The following is an 18,376-nucleotide window of genomic DNA, read 5'->3' on the forward strand; positions in this document are numbered from 1 at the left end:
GGTCTGATTTTTCCCAATGGTCGGATGCTTCCCTCCAGGCTTTTTCTTCCTTAAAGAATCATTTTGCCACTGCACCTATACTCAGTCAACCAGATGTTTCCAAACCCTTTATTGTGGAGGTTGATGCATTGGATGTCGGGGTTGGGGCTGTGTTGTCTCAGGGTTCGTCCCCTGGTAAATGGCGTCCATGCACTTTCTTTTCTAAAAATTGTCTTCGGCTGAGAGAAATTATGACATGGGTAATAGGGAACTCTTGGCGATAAAATTAGCTTTCGAAGAATGGCGACATTGGTTGGAGGGGACTGTCCATCCTATTACTGTTATTACTGACCATAAGAACCTGTCATATCTCCAGTCAGCTAAACGTCTCAACCCTAGGCAAGCCAGATGGTCCCTGTTTTTTACTAGGTTCAATTTTGATGTCACTTTTCATCCAGGGGGTCAAGTCTTTGTCCCGGAGCTTCCCTGGTTGTGGTGACCATGAGAACCCTGCCCCGATATTACAGAAGGGGATAGTCATTTCAGCACAGTATCCTGACCTGGAGGCTCAGGGGGACTCCTCTGCCTCCTGCCCTTCAGGAAAGTTATTTGTACCATCTAATCTGCGCCGCAAAGTAATTAAGGAACATCATAACTCTGTGCTTGCTGGTCATCCAGGTGGTAAGGCAACCGCGGACCTCCTCTCGTGGTTTTTGGTGGCCGGGATTGCATCGGGATGTGATTGAACATGTATCTGCTTGTAGTATTTCCGCACGTTCTAAGGTTTCGTCTGTCTGGTACTCTTCTTCCGCTACCTATTCCTAGTAGGCCATGGACACACTTGTCCATGGATTTTATTACTCACCTACTGGTATCTGCAGGCAAAACGGTGGTTTTGGTGGTGGTAGATAGGTTCAGTAAAATGGTTCACTTCGTCGCCTTACCTGCACTTCCCAATGCTAAGACACTTGCTCAGGTGTTCATAAATGAGATTGTGAAGCTTCACGAGGTTCCCTCCGATGTGGTGTCAGATCGGGGGACCCAGTTTGTTTACAAGTTCTGGAAGGCATTCTGTTCTAGACTGGGGGTGCAGCTGTCCTTTTCCTCTGACTTCCACCCTCAGTCGAATGGACAGACCGAGCGATTTAATCAGGATTTGGGGACCTACCTCAGGTGTTTCGTCTCAGAAAATCAGGAGGATTGGGCATCCTACTTACCGCTGACAGAATTTACCATTAATAATCATCGACAAGAATCCACTGGCAGGTCACCGTTCTTCGGTGCATACGGTTACCATCCACAGTTTGGTACCTTCAGTGGGGGAGAAGCTTCAGGAGTTCCTGAGGAGGAACGGTTTGCTTCGTCGCTCTCCTCGGTGTGGCAGGGTGTTCTGAGTAATTTGAAGATCATGGGAGACAGATATAAACATATGGCTGACAAAAAACACTTGCCATGTCCGGACCTGAATGTGAATGACTTTGTGTGGTTGTCTACCAGGAATATAAGATTGAAAGTTCCTTCTTGGAAGCTGGGACCTAGGTTTATTGGTCCCTATAAAATACCTGCCGTTATTAACCCAGCAGCGTTTCATCTTGAGCTTCCTCAGGCCCTTAGGACCCACAATGTTTTCCACAGGTCCTTATTCAAGAAGTAATGGTTGATGGTAATCTGAAGTTCCAGATTTCAAGGATTGTAGATTCTCATCTCCAGCGTCGTTCTCTACAATACTTGGTGCACTGGAGGGGTTATGGTCCAGAGGAGAGGATGTGGGTTTCAGCATCAGAGGTGAACGCTCTCAGGTTGGTTCGTTCATTCCACACCTCTTATCCTGAGAAACCTGGTCCTGAGTGTCCGGAGGCCACTCGTAGAGGAGGGGGGGACTGTCACGGGTGTGTCAGAGGTGACACAGTCGACCTGCAGTGGGCTGCAGGAGATCTCTATATTTGGCATTACAGACACCTTCTTAGCCGCTGGGTCCTAGAAAGACAGCCTCTACCTTCCTCTGGCTAATTAACTCCCTGGCCTGGGTGTATAAATACCTGCTGTCTGCCAGAGGGAGGTGCCGGCGATACTCACATTACTCATTGTGAAGGCTCGGAGCAAGTGCATTGCTTCTTCCTCTCTGGACCTATGAGGACGTGTTTTCATCTCTCTGAAGTCGTCTAAAAGCTAAGCTATTTTCCCTTATTTGTTCCCCCTTGTTGTCTTTAGTTGTCAGTGGGGATCGACTAGTGCTCATCCCCCTCCCTTCCCTAGCCAGGGTCAAACGCCAGGGAAAGACAGGGCGAAGTTCCTGTGCGGTGATTGGTGAAGAGCCAATATAGGGACGTTAGTGGAGACAGGGTGATACTAGACCAGACTAGGACATCTCCACTCCCCCTTTCCCTAGAGTCTGGGCTCCCTTTCCCTCTTTTGTTTGTGTTGCACTAAGTCTTTCCCACACCTTGCGTGACAAGAATTGACTAAGAAGCCGCTCCTGACTATGAAACTGGAGTAGAAATTCCAGCAGCCAATGAAGGTTCTGCAAGCCCTGCCGAAAGACCTGCGAGAGCCGGGGCAACGAGAAAAGTGGATAATGGCGGGATTCTGTGGTATAGCAGAGACCACAAGCCAGAGGGTTTATCTTCAGACACGGTCACTAATAAAACTACCAGGAACACCACGAGGATCACAGCCAGGAACACCACGAGGATCACAGCCAGGAACACCACGAGGATCACAGCCAGGAACACCACGAGGATCACAACCAGGAACACCACGAGGATCACAACCAGGAACACCACGAGGATCACAACCAGGAACACCACGAGGATCACAGCCAGGAACACCACGAGGATCACAGCCAGGAACACCACGAGGATCACAGCCAGGAACACCACGAGGATCACAGCCAGGAACACCACGAGGATCACAACCAGGAACACCACGAGGATCACAGCCAGGAACACCACGAGGATCACAGCCAGGAACACCACGAGGATCACAACCAGGAACACCACGAGGATCACAGCCAGGAACACCACCAGAAAACATCCAGTAAAAGAAGCAGAAACTATGAAGACATAAACATACAGTGGCATGTAAAAGTTTGGGCACCCCTGGTCAAAATTACTGCTATTGTGAAGTTAATCAATTTGAAGATGAAATGATTTCTAAAGGGGTTAAAGATGACACATTTGCTTTGTATTTTAGGCAAAATATATATATATATTTTCATCTTTTACATTTTAAAAATTACAAAAAAGGAAAATAGACCGATGCAAAAGTTTGGACACCCTTTGAGATTGTGTGCTCAAATAACTTTGACCAAGGTTTCAAGCCTTAATTAGTCTGTTAGGGTTATGGCTTGCTCACTATCATCATTAGGAAAGGCCAGGAGATGCAAATTTTGGCAAAAAACAGCAGTCATGGATTCTTCTAAGCAACTGCCTTATACTCTGAAAATGAAAATGGTGGAGGCCCACAAAGCAGGAGAAGGCTATAAGAAGACAGCAAAGCGTTTGTAGCCCTTTCCTCAGTTCGAAATGTAGTTAAGAAATGGTAGTTACCAGGAACAGTGGGGGTCAAGATAAGGTCTGGAAGACCAAGCAACATTTCTGTGAGAGCTGCTCGTAGGATTGGTAGAGAGGCAAATTAGAACCCCCGCTTGACTGCAAAAGACCTTCAGAAAGTTTTAGCAGACTCTGGAGTTGTGGTACATTGTTCTACTGTTTAGAGACACCTGCATAAATATGGCCTTAATGGAAGAGTCATCAGAAGAAAACCTCTTCACTGCAGACATCACCGAGCCCCAAACGTGCTTCACTGTAGACATCACCGAGCATCTGCCGTGCTTCACTGTAAACATCACCGAGCCCCCGCAGTGCTTCACTGTAGACATCACCAAACCTCCACCATGCTTCATTGTAGTCAGGGTGTTCTGTTCAGCCGATCGCTTCACAGAACAGAATTCATAACATTTGTAGATATTTCTATAGTTTTAATTACATTGCAGGTGACTTTTCTGCAGCTTTTGGGTCAGTTGAGCCGTTCTGTCAGACATGTTGGTAATGGCAGTCTGCATTGTGAGGAACCAGATGATACATACTGGGGAGATTAAAAAAATGAAATATCTGAATTATTGTGATGTGTCCAAACCTTCTCTCCATACAGTGTATAATATATACTGCTCAAAAAAATCAAGGGAACACTTAAACAACAGAATATAACTCCAAGTAAATGAAACTTCTGTGAAGTCAAACCGTCCACTTAGGAAGCAACACTGATTGACAATCAATGTCACCTGCTGTTGTGCAAATGGAATAGACAATAGATGGAAATTATTGGCAATTATCAAGACCCCCTCAATAAAGGAGTGGTTCTGCAGGTGGGGACCACAGACCACATCTCAGTACCAATGCTTTCTGGCTGATGTTTTGGTCACTTTTGAATGTTGGTTGTGCTTTCACACTCGTGGTAGCATGAGACGGACTCTACAACCCACAGAAGTTGCTCAGGTAGTGCAGCTCATCCAGGATGGCACATCAATGCCAGCTGTGGCAAGAAGGTTTGCTGTGTCTGTCAGTGTAGTATCCAGAGGCTGGAGGCGCTACCAGGAGACAGGCCAGTACACCAGGAGACGTGGAGGGGGCCGTAGGAGGGCAACAACCCAGCAGCAGGACCGCTACCTCCGCCTTTGTGCAAGGAGGAACAGGAGGAGCACTGCCAGAGCCCTGCAAAATGACCTCCAGCAGGCCACAAATGTGCATGTGTCTGCATAAACGGTTAGAAACCGACTCAATGAGGGTGGTATGAGGGCCCGACGTCCACAGATGGGGGTTGTGCTCACAGCCCAACACCGTGCAGGATGCTTGGCATTTGCCACAGAACACCAGGATTGGCAAAGTGGCCACTGGCGCCCTGTGCTCTTCACAGATGAAAGCAGGTTCACACTGAGCACATGTGACAGACGTGACAGAGTCTGGAGACGCCGTGGAGAGCGATCTGCTGCCTGCAACATCCTTCAGCATGACCGGTATGGCAGTGGGTCAGTAATGGTGTGGGGTGGCATTTCTTTGGAGGGCCGCACAGCCCTCCTGTGCTCGCCAGAGGTAGCCTGAATGCCATTAGGTACCGAGATGAGATCCTCAGACCCCTTGTGAGACCATATGCTGGTGCTGTTGGCCCTGGGTTCCTCCTAATGCAGGACAATGCCAGACCTCATGTGGCTGGAGTGTGTCAGCAGTTCCTGCAAGATGAAGGCATTGAAGCTATGGACTGGCCGCCCGTTCCCCAGACCTGAATCCGATTGAGCACATCTGGGACATCATGTCTCGCTCCATCCACCAACGTCACGTTGCACCACAGACTGTCCAGGAGTTGGCGGATGCTTTAGTCCAGGTCTGGGAGGAGATCCCACAGGAGACCATCCGCAGCCTCATCAGGAGCATGCCCAGGCGTTGTAGGGAGGTCATACAGGCACGTGGAGGCCACACACAATACTGAGACTCATCAGGAGCATGCCCAGGCGTTGTAGGGAGGTCATACAGGCACGTGGAGGCCACACACAATACTCAGCCTCATCAGGAGCATGCCCAGGCGTTGTAGGGAGGTCATACAGGCACGTGGAGGCCACACACAATACTCTGTCTCATCAGGAGCATGCCCAGGCGTTGTAGGGAGGTCATACAGGCACGTGGAGGTCACACAGAATACTCAGCCTCATCAGGAGCATGCCCAGGCGTTGTAGGGAGGTCATACAGGCACGTGGAGGCCACACACAATACTCAGCCTCATCAGGAGCATGCCCAGGCGTTGTAGGGAGGTCATACAGGCACGTGGAGGCCACACACAATACTCTGTCTCATCAGGAGCATGCCCAGGCGTTGTAGGGAGGTCATACAGGCACGTGGAGGACACACACAATACTCAGCCTCATCAGGAGCATGCCCAGGCGTTGTAGGGAGGTCATACAGGCACGTGGAGGCCACACACAATACTCTGCCTCATCAGGAGCATGGCCAGGCGTTGTAGGGAGGTCATACAGGTACGTGGAGGCCACACACAATGCTCAGCCTCATCAGGAGCATGCCCAGGCGTTGTAGGGAGGTCATACAGGCACGTGGAGGCCACACACAATACTGAGCCTCATCAGGAGCATGCCCAGGCGTTGTAGGGAGGTCATACAGGCACGTGGAGGCCACACACAATAGTCAGCCTCATCAGGAGCATGCCCAGGCGTTGTAGGGAGGTCATACAGGCACGTGGAGGCCACACACAATACTCAGCCTCATCAGGAGCATGCCCAGGCGTTGTAGGGAGGTCATACAGGCACGTGGAGGACACACACAATACTCAGCCTCATCAGGAGCATGCCCAGGCGTTGTAGGGAGGTCATATAGGCACGTGGAGGCCACACACAATACTGAGCCTCATCAGGAGCATGCCCAGGCGTTGTAGGGAGGTCATACAGGCACGTGGAGGCCACACACAATAGTCAGCCTCATCAGGAGCATGCCCAGGCGTTGTAGGGAGGTCATACAGGCACGTGGAGGCCACACACAATACTCAGCCTCATCAGGAGCATGCCCAGGCGTTGTAGGGAGGTCATACAGGCACGTGGAGGACACACACAATACTCAGCCTCATCAGGAGCATGCCCAGGCGTTGTAGGGAGGTCATATAGGCACGTGGAGGCCACACACAATACTCAGCCTCATCAGGAGCATGCCCAGGCGTTGTAGGGAGGTCATACAGGCACGTGGAGGCCACACACAATACTCAGCCTCATCAGGAGCATGCCCAGGCATTGTAGGGAGGTCATACAGGCACGTGGAGGCCACACACAATACTCAGCCTCATTGTGACTTGTTTTATGGACATTACATCACAGTTGGATCGGCCTGTAGTGTGTTTTTCCACTGTAATTTTGGGGGTGACTCCACATCCAGGCCTCCATTGGTTAATAAAGGTGATTTCCATTGATGATTTTTGGGTGATTTTGTTGTCAGCACATTCAGCTTTCTACAGAACAAAGTATTCACTGAGAAGATTTCATTCATTCACATCTAGGAGGGGGGATTTCAGGGGTCCCGATATTTTTTTGAGCAGTATATATCTATCTGTCTATCTCTCATCCAGGTACGGTCACTGCCAAGCTCCTCAATAACCCAAGAAAAACTACTAGCTACCACCACCAATCAATTTATAGGCCAATTGGACACGCGTTACAGGTAGCGTATGGCTTCTGGGGTGCAGTTTACAGAGCAAGAGGAGCAGAGCTATTAATTTTATATATTTAATCCAGAAAGGTAGGCAGTGTTTATAAAAATATACATGATACACAATGGAAACAAAACAATGCAATATAAACAATTGCATAAAATAGAAAGGAATAAGAAAAGAAAAAGTACTAAACCTGATGTCAGGGAAATGGCTCAGATTTATGGAGGGAAGAACTCCAGTGAAACGCGGATCAGCAACATATCTTCCTGGCATTGAACAAAGATCATAATTTCTTATTTGCCCTTTATTAGCACAAGTTACACCCACATACCTCCCATCTGGTGATTCTTAACAGGGCTTGAGACTTCAGAGAATTATAGGATGTGTCTTAAGTCTTAGAAAATTATTAGATTTCCAACTTTTACCATAACTTCACCCCTGAAGGTCCCTGGTGTGAGATATTACTTTCATCTCTCCTATCACAATTTTATCTGTTCATAGATCGGAGACATGACATTGATAGTGTCCTCAATCTGGTGATATCCATTTGGCGGCATGCCCAGTGATGCGTAACAATGCTTTGTGTTCGCCATTTCATCATGTTTTCCAAATTTTAACTTTCGTATCTACACAGTTAATAAAACCTCACTTAGTTTCTATAAAGTAGACAAAGGATTTTATGTTTTCTTTTATAGCTGGGGCTCTTATTTCTACTAGTTGTAAATCTGCCCTTCTCCTCATTCTTGTACATTCAAGCTAAGGTTGACCTCACATCTGCTAGCCATTAGGATTTTCCTTAATTACTTGTTTCCAAAGGAGGGGGTCAGCTTCATAGGTTGTTTTAATTAGTCTTTCTCTCACCTGCTATAGCCAGTTTCCTCTCTTCCCCTTATGTTCAATGTGAGGTCCTAATTGAAAAGGAGTTTGAATTGTCAGCTCTTTCTCCCTTCTGGAGTTGTCTTATGGATTTTAATTTTTCTACGACATAAACTAAGGGCTAAGGAGAGAGGCATCGGAAAGGCAAAGAGTGGAAAGAGTCAGAAAACAAGCAGGTGATGGGCAGACGATTTGCGAGGGGTAGGTGGAAGAAAAAGATATGCTAAGGAAAGGTGTGGAACAGACGAGAAGCGGAGGGTGGGGGGTGACCGAGAAGAAGTGGGGGACGGGCAAGGGAACAGATCCAGGATAAATCTTGATCCATCCAATGTTGAGAACAAGAGACTTTTCTTGTTCATCTTGGAGGTGAACCCTCAGCAGCTGGACTTCTTGGTGGCGTCTTGTGAATGTGTCTTTAATTCTATGGCGGGTGCACCGCAGGGCGCAGCATTAGTACGTGGCACTGTTCCAGAAACACGCGCTGTCGAAACAATTTCAACTCTGTTTAATTTACAACAAAAAACGGACAAAACCTGAAAATTGTCGTCACTTCCAAAGAGAAGAAAATGAGGAATTTTACGTCTGTCAGCCTAAAGTCTCTGAATGGTGGAGGGGGCTGAGGGGCTGTCAGGAGCTTCCATCCAGAAACACTGCCGGCTCCAGGGCGGCTTTGTCAGAGCGGAGGTCCTAGCACTTACACGCGCACATTTACATCTCAAAGAGCTGAGGTCCTAGCACTTACACGCTGTCAGAGCGGAGGTCCTAGCACTTACACGCTGTCAGAGCGGTGGTCCTAGCACTTACATGCTGTCAGAGCGGAGGTCCTAGCACTTACCCGTGCGCATTTACAGCTCACAGAGCGGAGGTCCTAGCACTTACACGCGCACATTTACAGCTCACAGAGCGGTGGTCCTAGCACTTACACGCTGTCAGAGCAGAGGTCCTAGCACTTACGCGCTGTCAGAGCGGAGGTCCTAGCACTTACATGCTGTCAGAGCGGAGGTCCTAGCACTTACACGCGCGCATTTACAGCTCACAGAGCGGAGGTCCTAGCACTTACACGCGCACATTTACAGCTCACAGAGCGGAGGTCCTAGCACTTACACGTGCACATTCTGCAGCTCACAGAGCGGAGACCCTAGCACTTACACCCGCACATTCTGCAGCTCACAGAGCGGAGGTCCTAGCACTTACACGCGCACATTTACAGCTCACAGAGCGGAGGTCCTAGCACTTACACGCGCACATTTACAGCTCACAGAGCGGAGGTCCTAGCACTTACACGTGCACATTCTGCAGCTCACAGAGCGGAGGTCCTAGCACTTACACGCACACATTCTGCAGCTCACAGAGCGGAGGTCCTAGCACTTACACGTGCACATTCTGCAGCTCACAGAGCGGAGGTCCTAGCACTTACACGTGCACATTCTGCAGCTCACAGAGCGGAGGTCCTAGCACTTACACGTGCACATTCTGCAGCTCACAGAGCGGAGGTCCTAGCACTTACACGTGCACATTCTGCAGCTCACAGAGCGGAGGTCCTAGCACTTACATGTGCACATTCTGCAGCTCACAGAGTGGAGGTCCTAGCACTTACACGTGCACATTCTGCAGCTCACAGAGTGGAGGTCCTAGCACTTACACGTGCACATTCTGCAGCTCACAGAGTGGAGGTCCTAGCACTTACACGTGCACATTCTGCAGCTCTTCTATCAGGAATGAAGATTTCGCTGAGATACGGTGATCAGGTTAGATTTGGTCAATCCTCTTCTGTACACCAGTACAATGGACGAGACGCAAAGCGATCAGGATAGGACTGAAGTCTGAACACATCCCCAGGTGCGGAGGTTTCTCCCATGATGCTCTGCTATTTCTGCGGCGTCTTCGGTTTTGTCTTAGTCCTTGGTGAGGTAGAGTACGGGGGGCCTTCACCAATGTAGAATATTCAATGACTTCACCTTCATTAGCAGACCCTAGAAGATGAATGTGAGCAGGATGGGGGGTGTACAGATACACTGCTGAAAAAACTAAAGGGACCCCTGAAATATCACATCATAGATCTGAATGAATGAAATCTTCTCACTGAACAGCAGGTGACATTGATTGTCAGTCAGTGTTGCTTCCTAAGTGGACAGGAGGATTTCACAGACGTTTCATTTACTTGGAGTTATATTCTGGTGTTTAAGTGTTCCCTTTATTTTTTGAGCAGTGTATATATACAGTGCCTACAAGTAGTATTCAACCCCCTGCAGATTTTGCTGGTTGACACATGCGGAATTAACTTGGCATTGTGACATTTGTACTGTAGATCAGCCTGGAAGTGGGAAATGCACTGCAGCAAATATTGTTTTTGTTTTTTGTTTTTTTTTAAAACGTAAAAAGTTAATTCAGAGTGTCATTTATTATTCAACCCCTCAAACCACAAGAATTCTGTTTGGTCCCCCTAAAGTATTAAGAAGTAGTTCAGGCACCAAGAATAATGAGCTTCACATGTGTGGATTAAAGATCTCTTTTGCCAGCCTTTTCTGACTATTTAAGACCCTCCCCAAACTTGTGAACAGCACTCAGACATGGTCAACATGGGAAAGACAAAGGAGCATTCCAAGGCCATCAGAGACAAGATCGTGGAGGGTCACAAGGCTGGCAAGGGGTACAAAACCCTTTCCAAGGAGTTGGGCCTACCTGTCTCCACTGTTGGGAGCATCATCCGTAAGTGGAAGGCTTATGGAACTACTGTTAGCCTTCCACGGCCTGGACAGCCTTTGAAAGTGTCCTCCCGTGCCGAGGCCAGGCTTGTCCGAAGAGTCAAGGCTAACCCAAGGACAACAAGGAAGGAGCTCCGGGAAGATCTCATGGCAGTGGGAACATTGGTTTCAGTCAATACCATAAGTAACGTACTCCACCGCAATGGTCTCCGTTCCAGACGAGCCCGTAAGGTACCTTTACTTTCAATGCGTCATGTCAAGGCTCGTCTACAGTTTGCTCATGATCACTTGGAGGACTCTGAGACAGACTGGTTCAAGGTTCTATGGTCTGATGAGACCAAGATCGAGATCTTTGGTGCCAACCACACACGTGACGTTTGGAGACTGGATGGCACTGCATACGACCCCAAGAATACCATCCCTACAGTCAACCATGGTGGTGGCAGCATCATGCTGTGGGGCTGTTTCTCTGCCAAGGGGCCTGGCCATCTGGTCCGCATCCATGGGAAGATGGATAGCACGGCCTACCTGGAGATTTTGGCCAAGAACCTCCGCTTCTCCATCAAGGATCTTAAGATGGGTCGTAATTTCATCTTCCAACAAGACAACGACCCAAAGCACACAGCCAAGAAAACCAAGGCCTGGTTCAATAGGGAGAAAGTCAAGGTGTTGGAGTGGCCTAGTCAGTCTCCTGACCTTAACCCAATTGAAAACTTGTGGAAAGAGCTCAAGAATAAAGTCCACATGAGACACCCAAAGAACCTAGATAACTTGGAGAAGATCTGCATGGAGGAATGGGCCAAGATAACTCCACAGACCTGTGCCGGCCTGATCAGGTCTTATAAAAGACGATTATTAGCTGTAATTGCAAACAAGGGTTATTCCACAAAATATTAAACATAGGGGTTGAATAATAATTGACCCACACTTTTATGTTTAAAATTTATTAAAATTCAACTGAGCAACATAACTTTTTGGTTTGTAAGATTTATGCTTCTGTTCATAAAACCTACTCTCGTTTGCAGTTTGAAGGCTCTAACTTATTTACATCTTATCAAACCAGCTAAATCTGCAGGGGGTTGAATACTACTTGTAGGCACTGTATATATACAGTACAGACCAAAAGTTTGGACACACCTTCTCAAAGATTTTTCTGTATTTTCATGACTATGAAAATTGTACATTCACACTGAAGGCATCAAAACTATGAATTACCACATGTGGAATTATATACTTAACAAAAAAGTGTGAAACCACTGAAAATATGTCTTATATTCTAGGGTCTTCACAGTAGCCACCTTTTGCTTTGATGACGGCTTTGCACACTCTTGGCATTCTCTTGATGAGCTTCAAGAGGTAGTCACCGGAAATGGTCTTCCAACAATCTTGAAGGAGTTCCCAGAGATGCTTAGCACTTGTTGGCTCTTTTGCCTTCACTCTGCGGTCCAGCTCACCCCAAACCATCTCGATTGGGTTCAGGTCTGGTGACTGTGGAGGCCAGGTCATCTGGCGTAGCCCCCCATCACTCTCCTTCTTGGTCAAATAGCCCTTACACAGCCTGGAGGTGTTTGGGGTCATTGTCCTGTTGAAAAATAAATGATGGTCCAACTAAACGCAAACCGGATGGAATAGCATGCCGATGCACGATGCTGTGGTAGCCATGCTGGTTCAGTATGTCTTCAATTTTGAATAAATCCCCAACAGTGTCACCAGCAAAGCCCCCCCACACCATCACACCTCCTCCTCCATGCTTCACGGTGGGAACCAGGCATGTAGAGTCCATCCGTTCACCTTTTCTGCGTCGCACAAAGACACGGAGGTTGGAACCAAAGATCTCAAATTTGGACTCATCAGACCAAAGCACAGATTTCCACTGGTCTAATGTCCATTCCTTGTGTTCTTTAGCCCAAACAAGTCTCTTCAGCTTGTTGCCTGTCCTTAGCAGTGGTTTCCTAGCAGCTATTTTACCATGAAGGCCTGCTGCACAAAGTCTCCTCTTAACAGTTGTTGTAGAGATGTGTCTGCTGCTAGAACTCTGTGTGGCATTGACCTGGTCTGTAATCTGAGCTGCTGTTAACCTGCGATTTCTGAGGCTGGTGACTCGGATAAACTTATCCTCAGAAGCAGAGGTGACTCTTGGTCTTCCTTTCCTGGGGCGGTCCTCATGTGAGCCAGTTTCTTTGTAGCGCTTGATGGTTTTTGCAACTGCACTTGGGGACACTTTCAAAGTTTTCCCAATTTTTCGGACTGACTGACCTTCATTTCTTAAAGTAATGATGGCCACTCGTTTTTCTTTACTTAGCTGCTTTTTTCTTGCCATAATACAAATTCTAACAGTCTATTCAGTAGGACTATCAGCTGTGTATCCACCAGACTTCTGCACAACACAACTGATGGTCCCAACCCCATTTATAAGGCAAGAAATCCCACTTATTAAACCTGACAGGGCACACCTGTGAAGTGAAGACCATTTCTGATTACTACCTCTTGAAGCTCATCAAGAGAATGCCAAAAGTGTGCAAAGCAGCCATCAAAGCAAAAGGTGTCTACTTTAAAATGTCTTAAACCTTCTCTCTCTCATTATTCCGGCATTTGGCGAATATTAAACATTATGGTAAAATCCTAATTGTCCTAAAACGGGAAAGGTTTATTCTGATCTCATGTCAGATATTGAGAAAAACCTGCAGATGTGTCTTTATATATAGTGGATGGAAACTGCTGGGTTCAACTGTGTGTATATATGTGTGTGTGTGTGTGTATATGTGTATATATATGTGTGTGTAGTGTGGTAAGACTCCTCACTCGGCCGCTTCCAAAAGTGGACTCAAGAAGCGTGTTTTCTCTGCAGGCTTTATTATGTGGCATAAAGCCCTGCAGCTCCAGCAAAAATAAACACAGCTTTACTGGTAAAACAACAAAACAAAAGATAAATGATAGCACAGTTCATAGCAGTGTGGGGTTCGCCCACACAGGTTGTAGGCCCAGCTTTCAGGTCCTCTCTGAGCTGTTGCCTTCCAGTCTGGAGACCTTGCCTCTCCAAAGTGCACAATGGTGACTGAGTATTTAAACCTTGCTCAGCCACACCCAGAGTGCAGGTAGTGTGAATGGCTTCCCACCCTCTTTGCCATTCACATAAAACCAAACACCCTTTAGTGAGTTAACCCCCAGCATATAACATGCTGGCAGAAATTTTGCAGGTTTCAGTTCACTCAGGCTAGCAGCCGGAGTGACACATGCCTCCTCTCTTATACCACACCAGTGACTCTGTCACTATATATATATATAATAATCCATACATTGGAATGAGTGGCATTTACTATACGGTCACACTGTTTCCCAGTAATCGGCCTCGTAGTGGAAGCAGCCGTCGCCTCATCCATCAATCATTGGGGTCAATTGCGTATTGTCCTGAGGATTGGAGGTGGCAGAGATCTGTTCCTTGACACTTTACTTGTCTACCTCTTATCCTGTGCTCATCCCACCACATTCTGTACCTCCATTGCCCCTTTTTCTCATCCTCTGCCCACGCTCCACCCTGAATATAGCAGTAAATGTTCTTAATTCAGAATGTCCCGTTTGGTGTCTACAGCTTTTCCCGGTAACAGACTACGCAGGGTTTGTGTTTAGGTTATTGCCATGGAGCCTTAGGTCTGTATAGGAGCCGGTCACTCACAGCATGAGGGTCCTAACCATGCTGTATGTGATTCTGCACTGTGAGGGTCCTAACCATGCTGTATGTGATTCTGCGCTGTGAGGGTCCTAACCATGCTGTATGTGATTCTGCGCTGTGAGGGTCCTAGCCATGCTGTATGTGATTCTGCGCTGTGAGGGTCCTAACCATGCTGTATGTGATTCTGCGCTGTGAGGGTCCTATCCATGCTGTATGTGATTCTGCGCTGTGAGGGTCCTAACCATGCTGTATGTGATTCTGCGCTGTGAGGGTCCTAACCATGCTGTATGTGATTCTGCGCTGTGAGGGTCCTAACCATGCTGTATGTGATTCTGCGCTGTGAGGGTCCTAACCATGCTGTATGTGATAATGCGCTGTGAGGGTCCTAACCATGCTGTATGTGATTCTGCGCTGTGAGGGTCCTAACCATGCTGTATGTGATTCTGCGCTGTGAGGATCCTAACCATGCTGTATGTGATAATGCGCTGTGAGGGTCCTAACCATGCTGTATGTGATTCTGCGCTGTGAGGGTCCTAACCATGCTGTATGTGATAATGCGCTGTGAGGGTCCTAACCATGCTGTATGTGATTCTGCGCTGTGAGGATCCTAACCATGCTGTATGTGATAATGCGCTGTGAGGGTCCTAACCATGCTGTATGTGATTCTGCGCTGTGAGGGTCCTAACCATGCTGTATGTGATAATGCGCTGTGAGGGTCCTAACCATGCTGTATGTGATTCTGCGCTGTGAGGGTCCTAACCATGCTGTATGTGATAATGCGCTGTGCACCGGTGTAGCCGCTTTCCATAGTGATGAAGTGGGGAGAAGCCGAGTTCTCACATTCTTGTGATGCTTCTTGATTGTGCTGATAGTGGGTACCCTGCCCCCTCGTTCTCACTAGAGGGGGCGCCCGCCTATTCTACATGGTTTATAGTTTGCGGTGGGATCCATTGGTAACAGTACTGGTCTCTCTCCACAGCTCCGCGGAGACTCTGGGATATTCAGACGAGGCACAAAGCTCCTTGAACCTCCGGCCAACGATAGAAGGCAACTCTGGCACCGCCAAGAACATGGCTGCTACCGATAAGAGAGGGAAGGACGCGGATAGTTCTCACTGCTAATAAGAACAGACTGTCCTCGCGGCCTCCGCCATGATGTCCTCCACCAGTGCCACCACTGAACGCCGCCGGTTACCGGTTTACTTCTTTGGTGCGTGTTACCCCAACTTCTCTTGTCCGCAGAATTTTACCAGATGCCTTAATGTCGGAGGCAAATTCACAAAACCGGTGTCGGCTTAAGATTCATCCGTAACTGAAGGGTGAAAACCTTGCACTGAATCCTGGGAACAGCATTTAGTGCCCCTCCCCCATTAGCCTGAGTTTCGGGGATTCTCCAGGGATGGAGGACCCTCAGCGCCTCTCTCAGGTCCAGGAACACGTCCTGGGATGTTTTCTGCATTTTCTTCCCTTTGTGGTTTTATGCCACAGGGGTTTTTGGATGTTTTTTTTTACCAGCAGCCTTGAGTTGTTTCCAGTAAGAAAACCGTTCCGGGCAGTGTTATTTTTCTGATTCTTTTACCAAATACTCTCAAGCCCTTCATGTGACTGATACGGAGCGACGGAGACCATCAGCTTCATGTGACTGATACGGAGTGACGGAGACCATCAGCTTCATGTGACTGATACGGAGTGACGGAGACCATCAGCTTCATGTGACTGATGCGGAGTGACGGAGACCATCAGCTTCATGTGACTGATACGGAGTGACGGAGACCATCAGCTTCATGTGACTGATACGGAGCGACGGAGACCAGCAGCTGGAGCTAGAGGCGCTCAATGTCCGGCTGCAGCATGGAAAGGGACCGCAGTAGAGTTCTGACGTAACTGGAAGATTCAGCAGTGAAGTCACCAAATCTGGGGACTTACAAGTTGGTCAAAACGGTGGCTTCTCTCTGGCCCCGCACATTTCTATTGAACGGCAACACTGATGATGGCGCATATGTCCCAAGAAACCTCGCCCATCGGGTGCTGACTCTCGCTATCATTCCATCCAGAAATTCACAAGATTTTACTGCCGTCACATTTTTTGCACTTTCATCACTATTCTATGTGAACCCCCAATAACTGGAGTATGGGCAGAGAATCTCTGAGGTCACGATGTGCGTGCGCCGCGCGGTCTCAGGATGTGCGCGCGCCGCGCGGTCTCAGGATGTGCGCGCGCCGCGCGGTCTCAGGATGTGCGCGCGCCGCGCGGTCTCAGGATGTGCGCGCCCCGCGCGGTCTCAGGATGTGCGCGCGCCGCGCGGTCTCAGGATGTGCGCGCGCCGCGCGGTCTCAGGATGTGCATGCGCTGCGCGGTCTCAGGATTTGCGCGCCCCGCGCTTTCTCAGGATGTGCGCGCCCTGCGCGGTCTCAGGATGTGCGCGCGCCGCGCGGTCTCAGGATGTGCGTGCGCCGGTCGGTCTCCTGGAGCGGGTATTACTCCGCTATGTGTGAACGCGCTGAACAGACGTTCTTCAGCGGCTCCGGTTTTGTGAATGAGGTTCCTGATCTTTCTCCAGGTAGAGGGCTGATGTCTCCTTCATCTCCGGTAACAGTCGTGGTCCAGACACTGGGAAACTGCAATCAGCGGAGCCTGCTGCTCGTCACAGCTGACACACGATGGCCTCCTCCGGAGGCGCAGCTTTCACCTGAACCATGCGCAGTTGTGAAGCGTTCAGATCCGCGGGGAGCACCCCCAGAGTTTCAGGGTTCACATTACATGGTATCACATTCGGGGGTGAGGACTAACAGGAAGCTCTATACGAGCCCCCCGGGGTCTTCCTTCCATATTTATACAAGTGGTTTTTACTCTGCATTTCCAGATTTCTTGGCTCTTCCACCACGTGCGCCTCTGCAGGTGACCGGCTGCCGGCGATGCCATGGCGCTCTGTTGCACCGTGTTAGTTTAGTTGCCCTTTTTCATCTCTGACGTTGCACTGCATGCCTTGTCGTTTTATTCTGCCATTTTTGGGGGGTGATCGCACCGCGCAGCTCTAGCGTTCATAGCTTTATAATATATTGCACTATGGGGCCACGCTGCACTACAGCTCAGGGCATTGCTATAGTTTGCATTGCTCTGCTATACGTTGCACTATTTGGCTCTGCACCAGTGCGTGGGGGATTTATTGCAGGTCGCCCCCTTGGAAGCAGTGTCGGGGTTCCCGGGAGCAGCAGTGAGGACACATGCCCACACATCTGATTCTAATGAGTGAATATTTGCTGATTTATGGTTGTCAATCACGGAGTGTCACAGCTCCGAGTATTAAAGCGTGGAAGATAAATTTGTCCCATTGTCTGTATCCTGCGACGATCCCTATCTGTAGAGTCCGGCCTGCGGCGGCGATCCCTCGCTATCCGTAGAGTCCAGCCTGCGGCGGCGATCCCTCCCGATCCGTACAGTCCTGCCTGCAGCGACGATCCCTATCCGTAGAGTCCTGCCTGCAGCGACAATCCCTCCCTATTCGTAGAGTCCTGCCTGCAGCGACGTTCCCTCCCGATGCCTATCTGTAGAGTCCGGCCCGCGGCGGCGATCCCTCCCTAGCCGTACAGTCCTGCCTGCAGCGACAATCCCTCCTGATCCCTATCCGTAGAGCCCGGCCTGCGGCAGCAATCCCTCCCTATCCGTAGAGCCCGGCCCGCGGCAGCGATCCCTCCCTATCCGTAGAGTCCTGCCCGCGGCGGCGATCCCTCCCTAGCCGCAGAGTCCTGCCCGCGGCGGCGATCCCTCCCTAGCCGCAGAGTCCTGCCCGCGGCGGCGATCCCTCCCTAGCCGCAGAGTCCGGCCCGCGGCGGCGATCCCTCCCTAGCCGCAGAGTCCGGCCCGCGGCGGCGATCCCTCCCTAGCCGCAGAGTTCGGCCCGCGGCGGCGATCCCTCCCTAGCCGCAGAGTCCGGCCCGCGGCG

The 18,376-nt window shown here is 49.3% G+C and overlaps 1 protein-coding gene across 5 annotated transcripts in view; it reads left to right on the forward strand.

Annotated features, from left to right (window-relative positions):
• SHTN1 (shootin 1) overlaps positions 1-17,755 on the forward strand; it is a 134,735-nt gene extending 116,980 nt beyond the window's left edge. For 4 of the 5 annotated variants that reach the window (XM_073684609.1, XM_073684610.1, XM_073684613.1 and 1 more), the window contains one exon: positions 15,413-17,755. In XM_073684609.1, coding sequence (XP_073540710.1) covers positions 15,413-15,554 — 142 coding nt within the window. In that variant the 3' untranslated portion in view covers positions 15,555-17,755. Of the gene's footprint in view, positions 1-7,098; positions 7,142-15,412 lie in introns of those variants that run through there. The other variant, XM_073684611.1, reaches the window with a different exon arrangement.
• The last annotated feature ends 621 nt before the right edge of the window (positions 17,756-18,376 follow it).

This window comes from Phyllobates terribilis, unplaced genomic scaffold, assembly GCF_046119375.1.
Source record: "Phyllobates terribilis strain yellow unplaced genomic scaffold, ASM4611937v1 Scaffold_5__5_contigs__length_657084704, whole genome shotgun sequence".
Lineage (NCBI taxonomy): Eukaryota > Metazoa > Chordata > Amphibia > Anura > Dendrobatidae > Phyllobates > Phyllobates terribilis.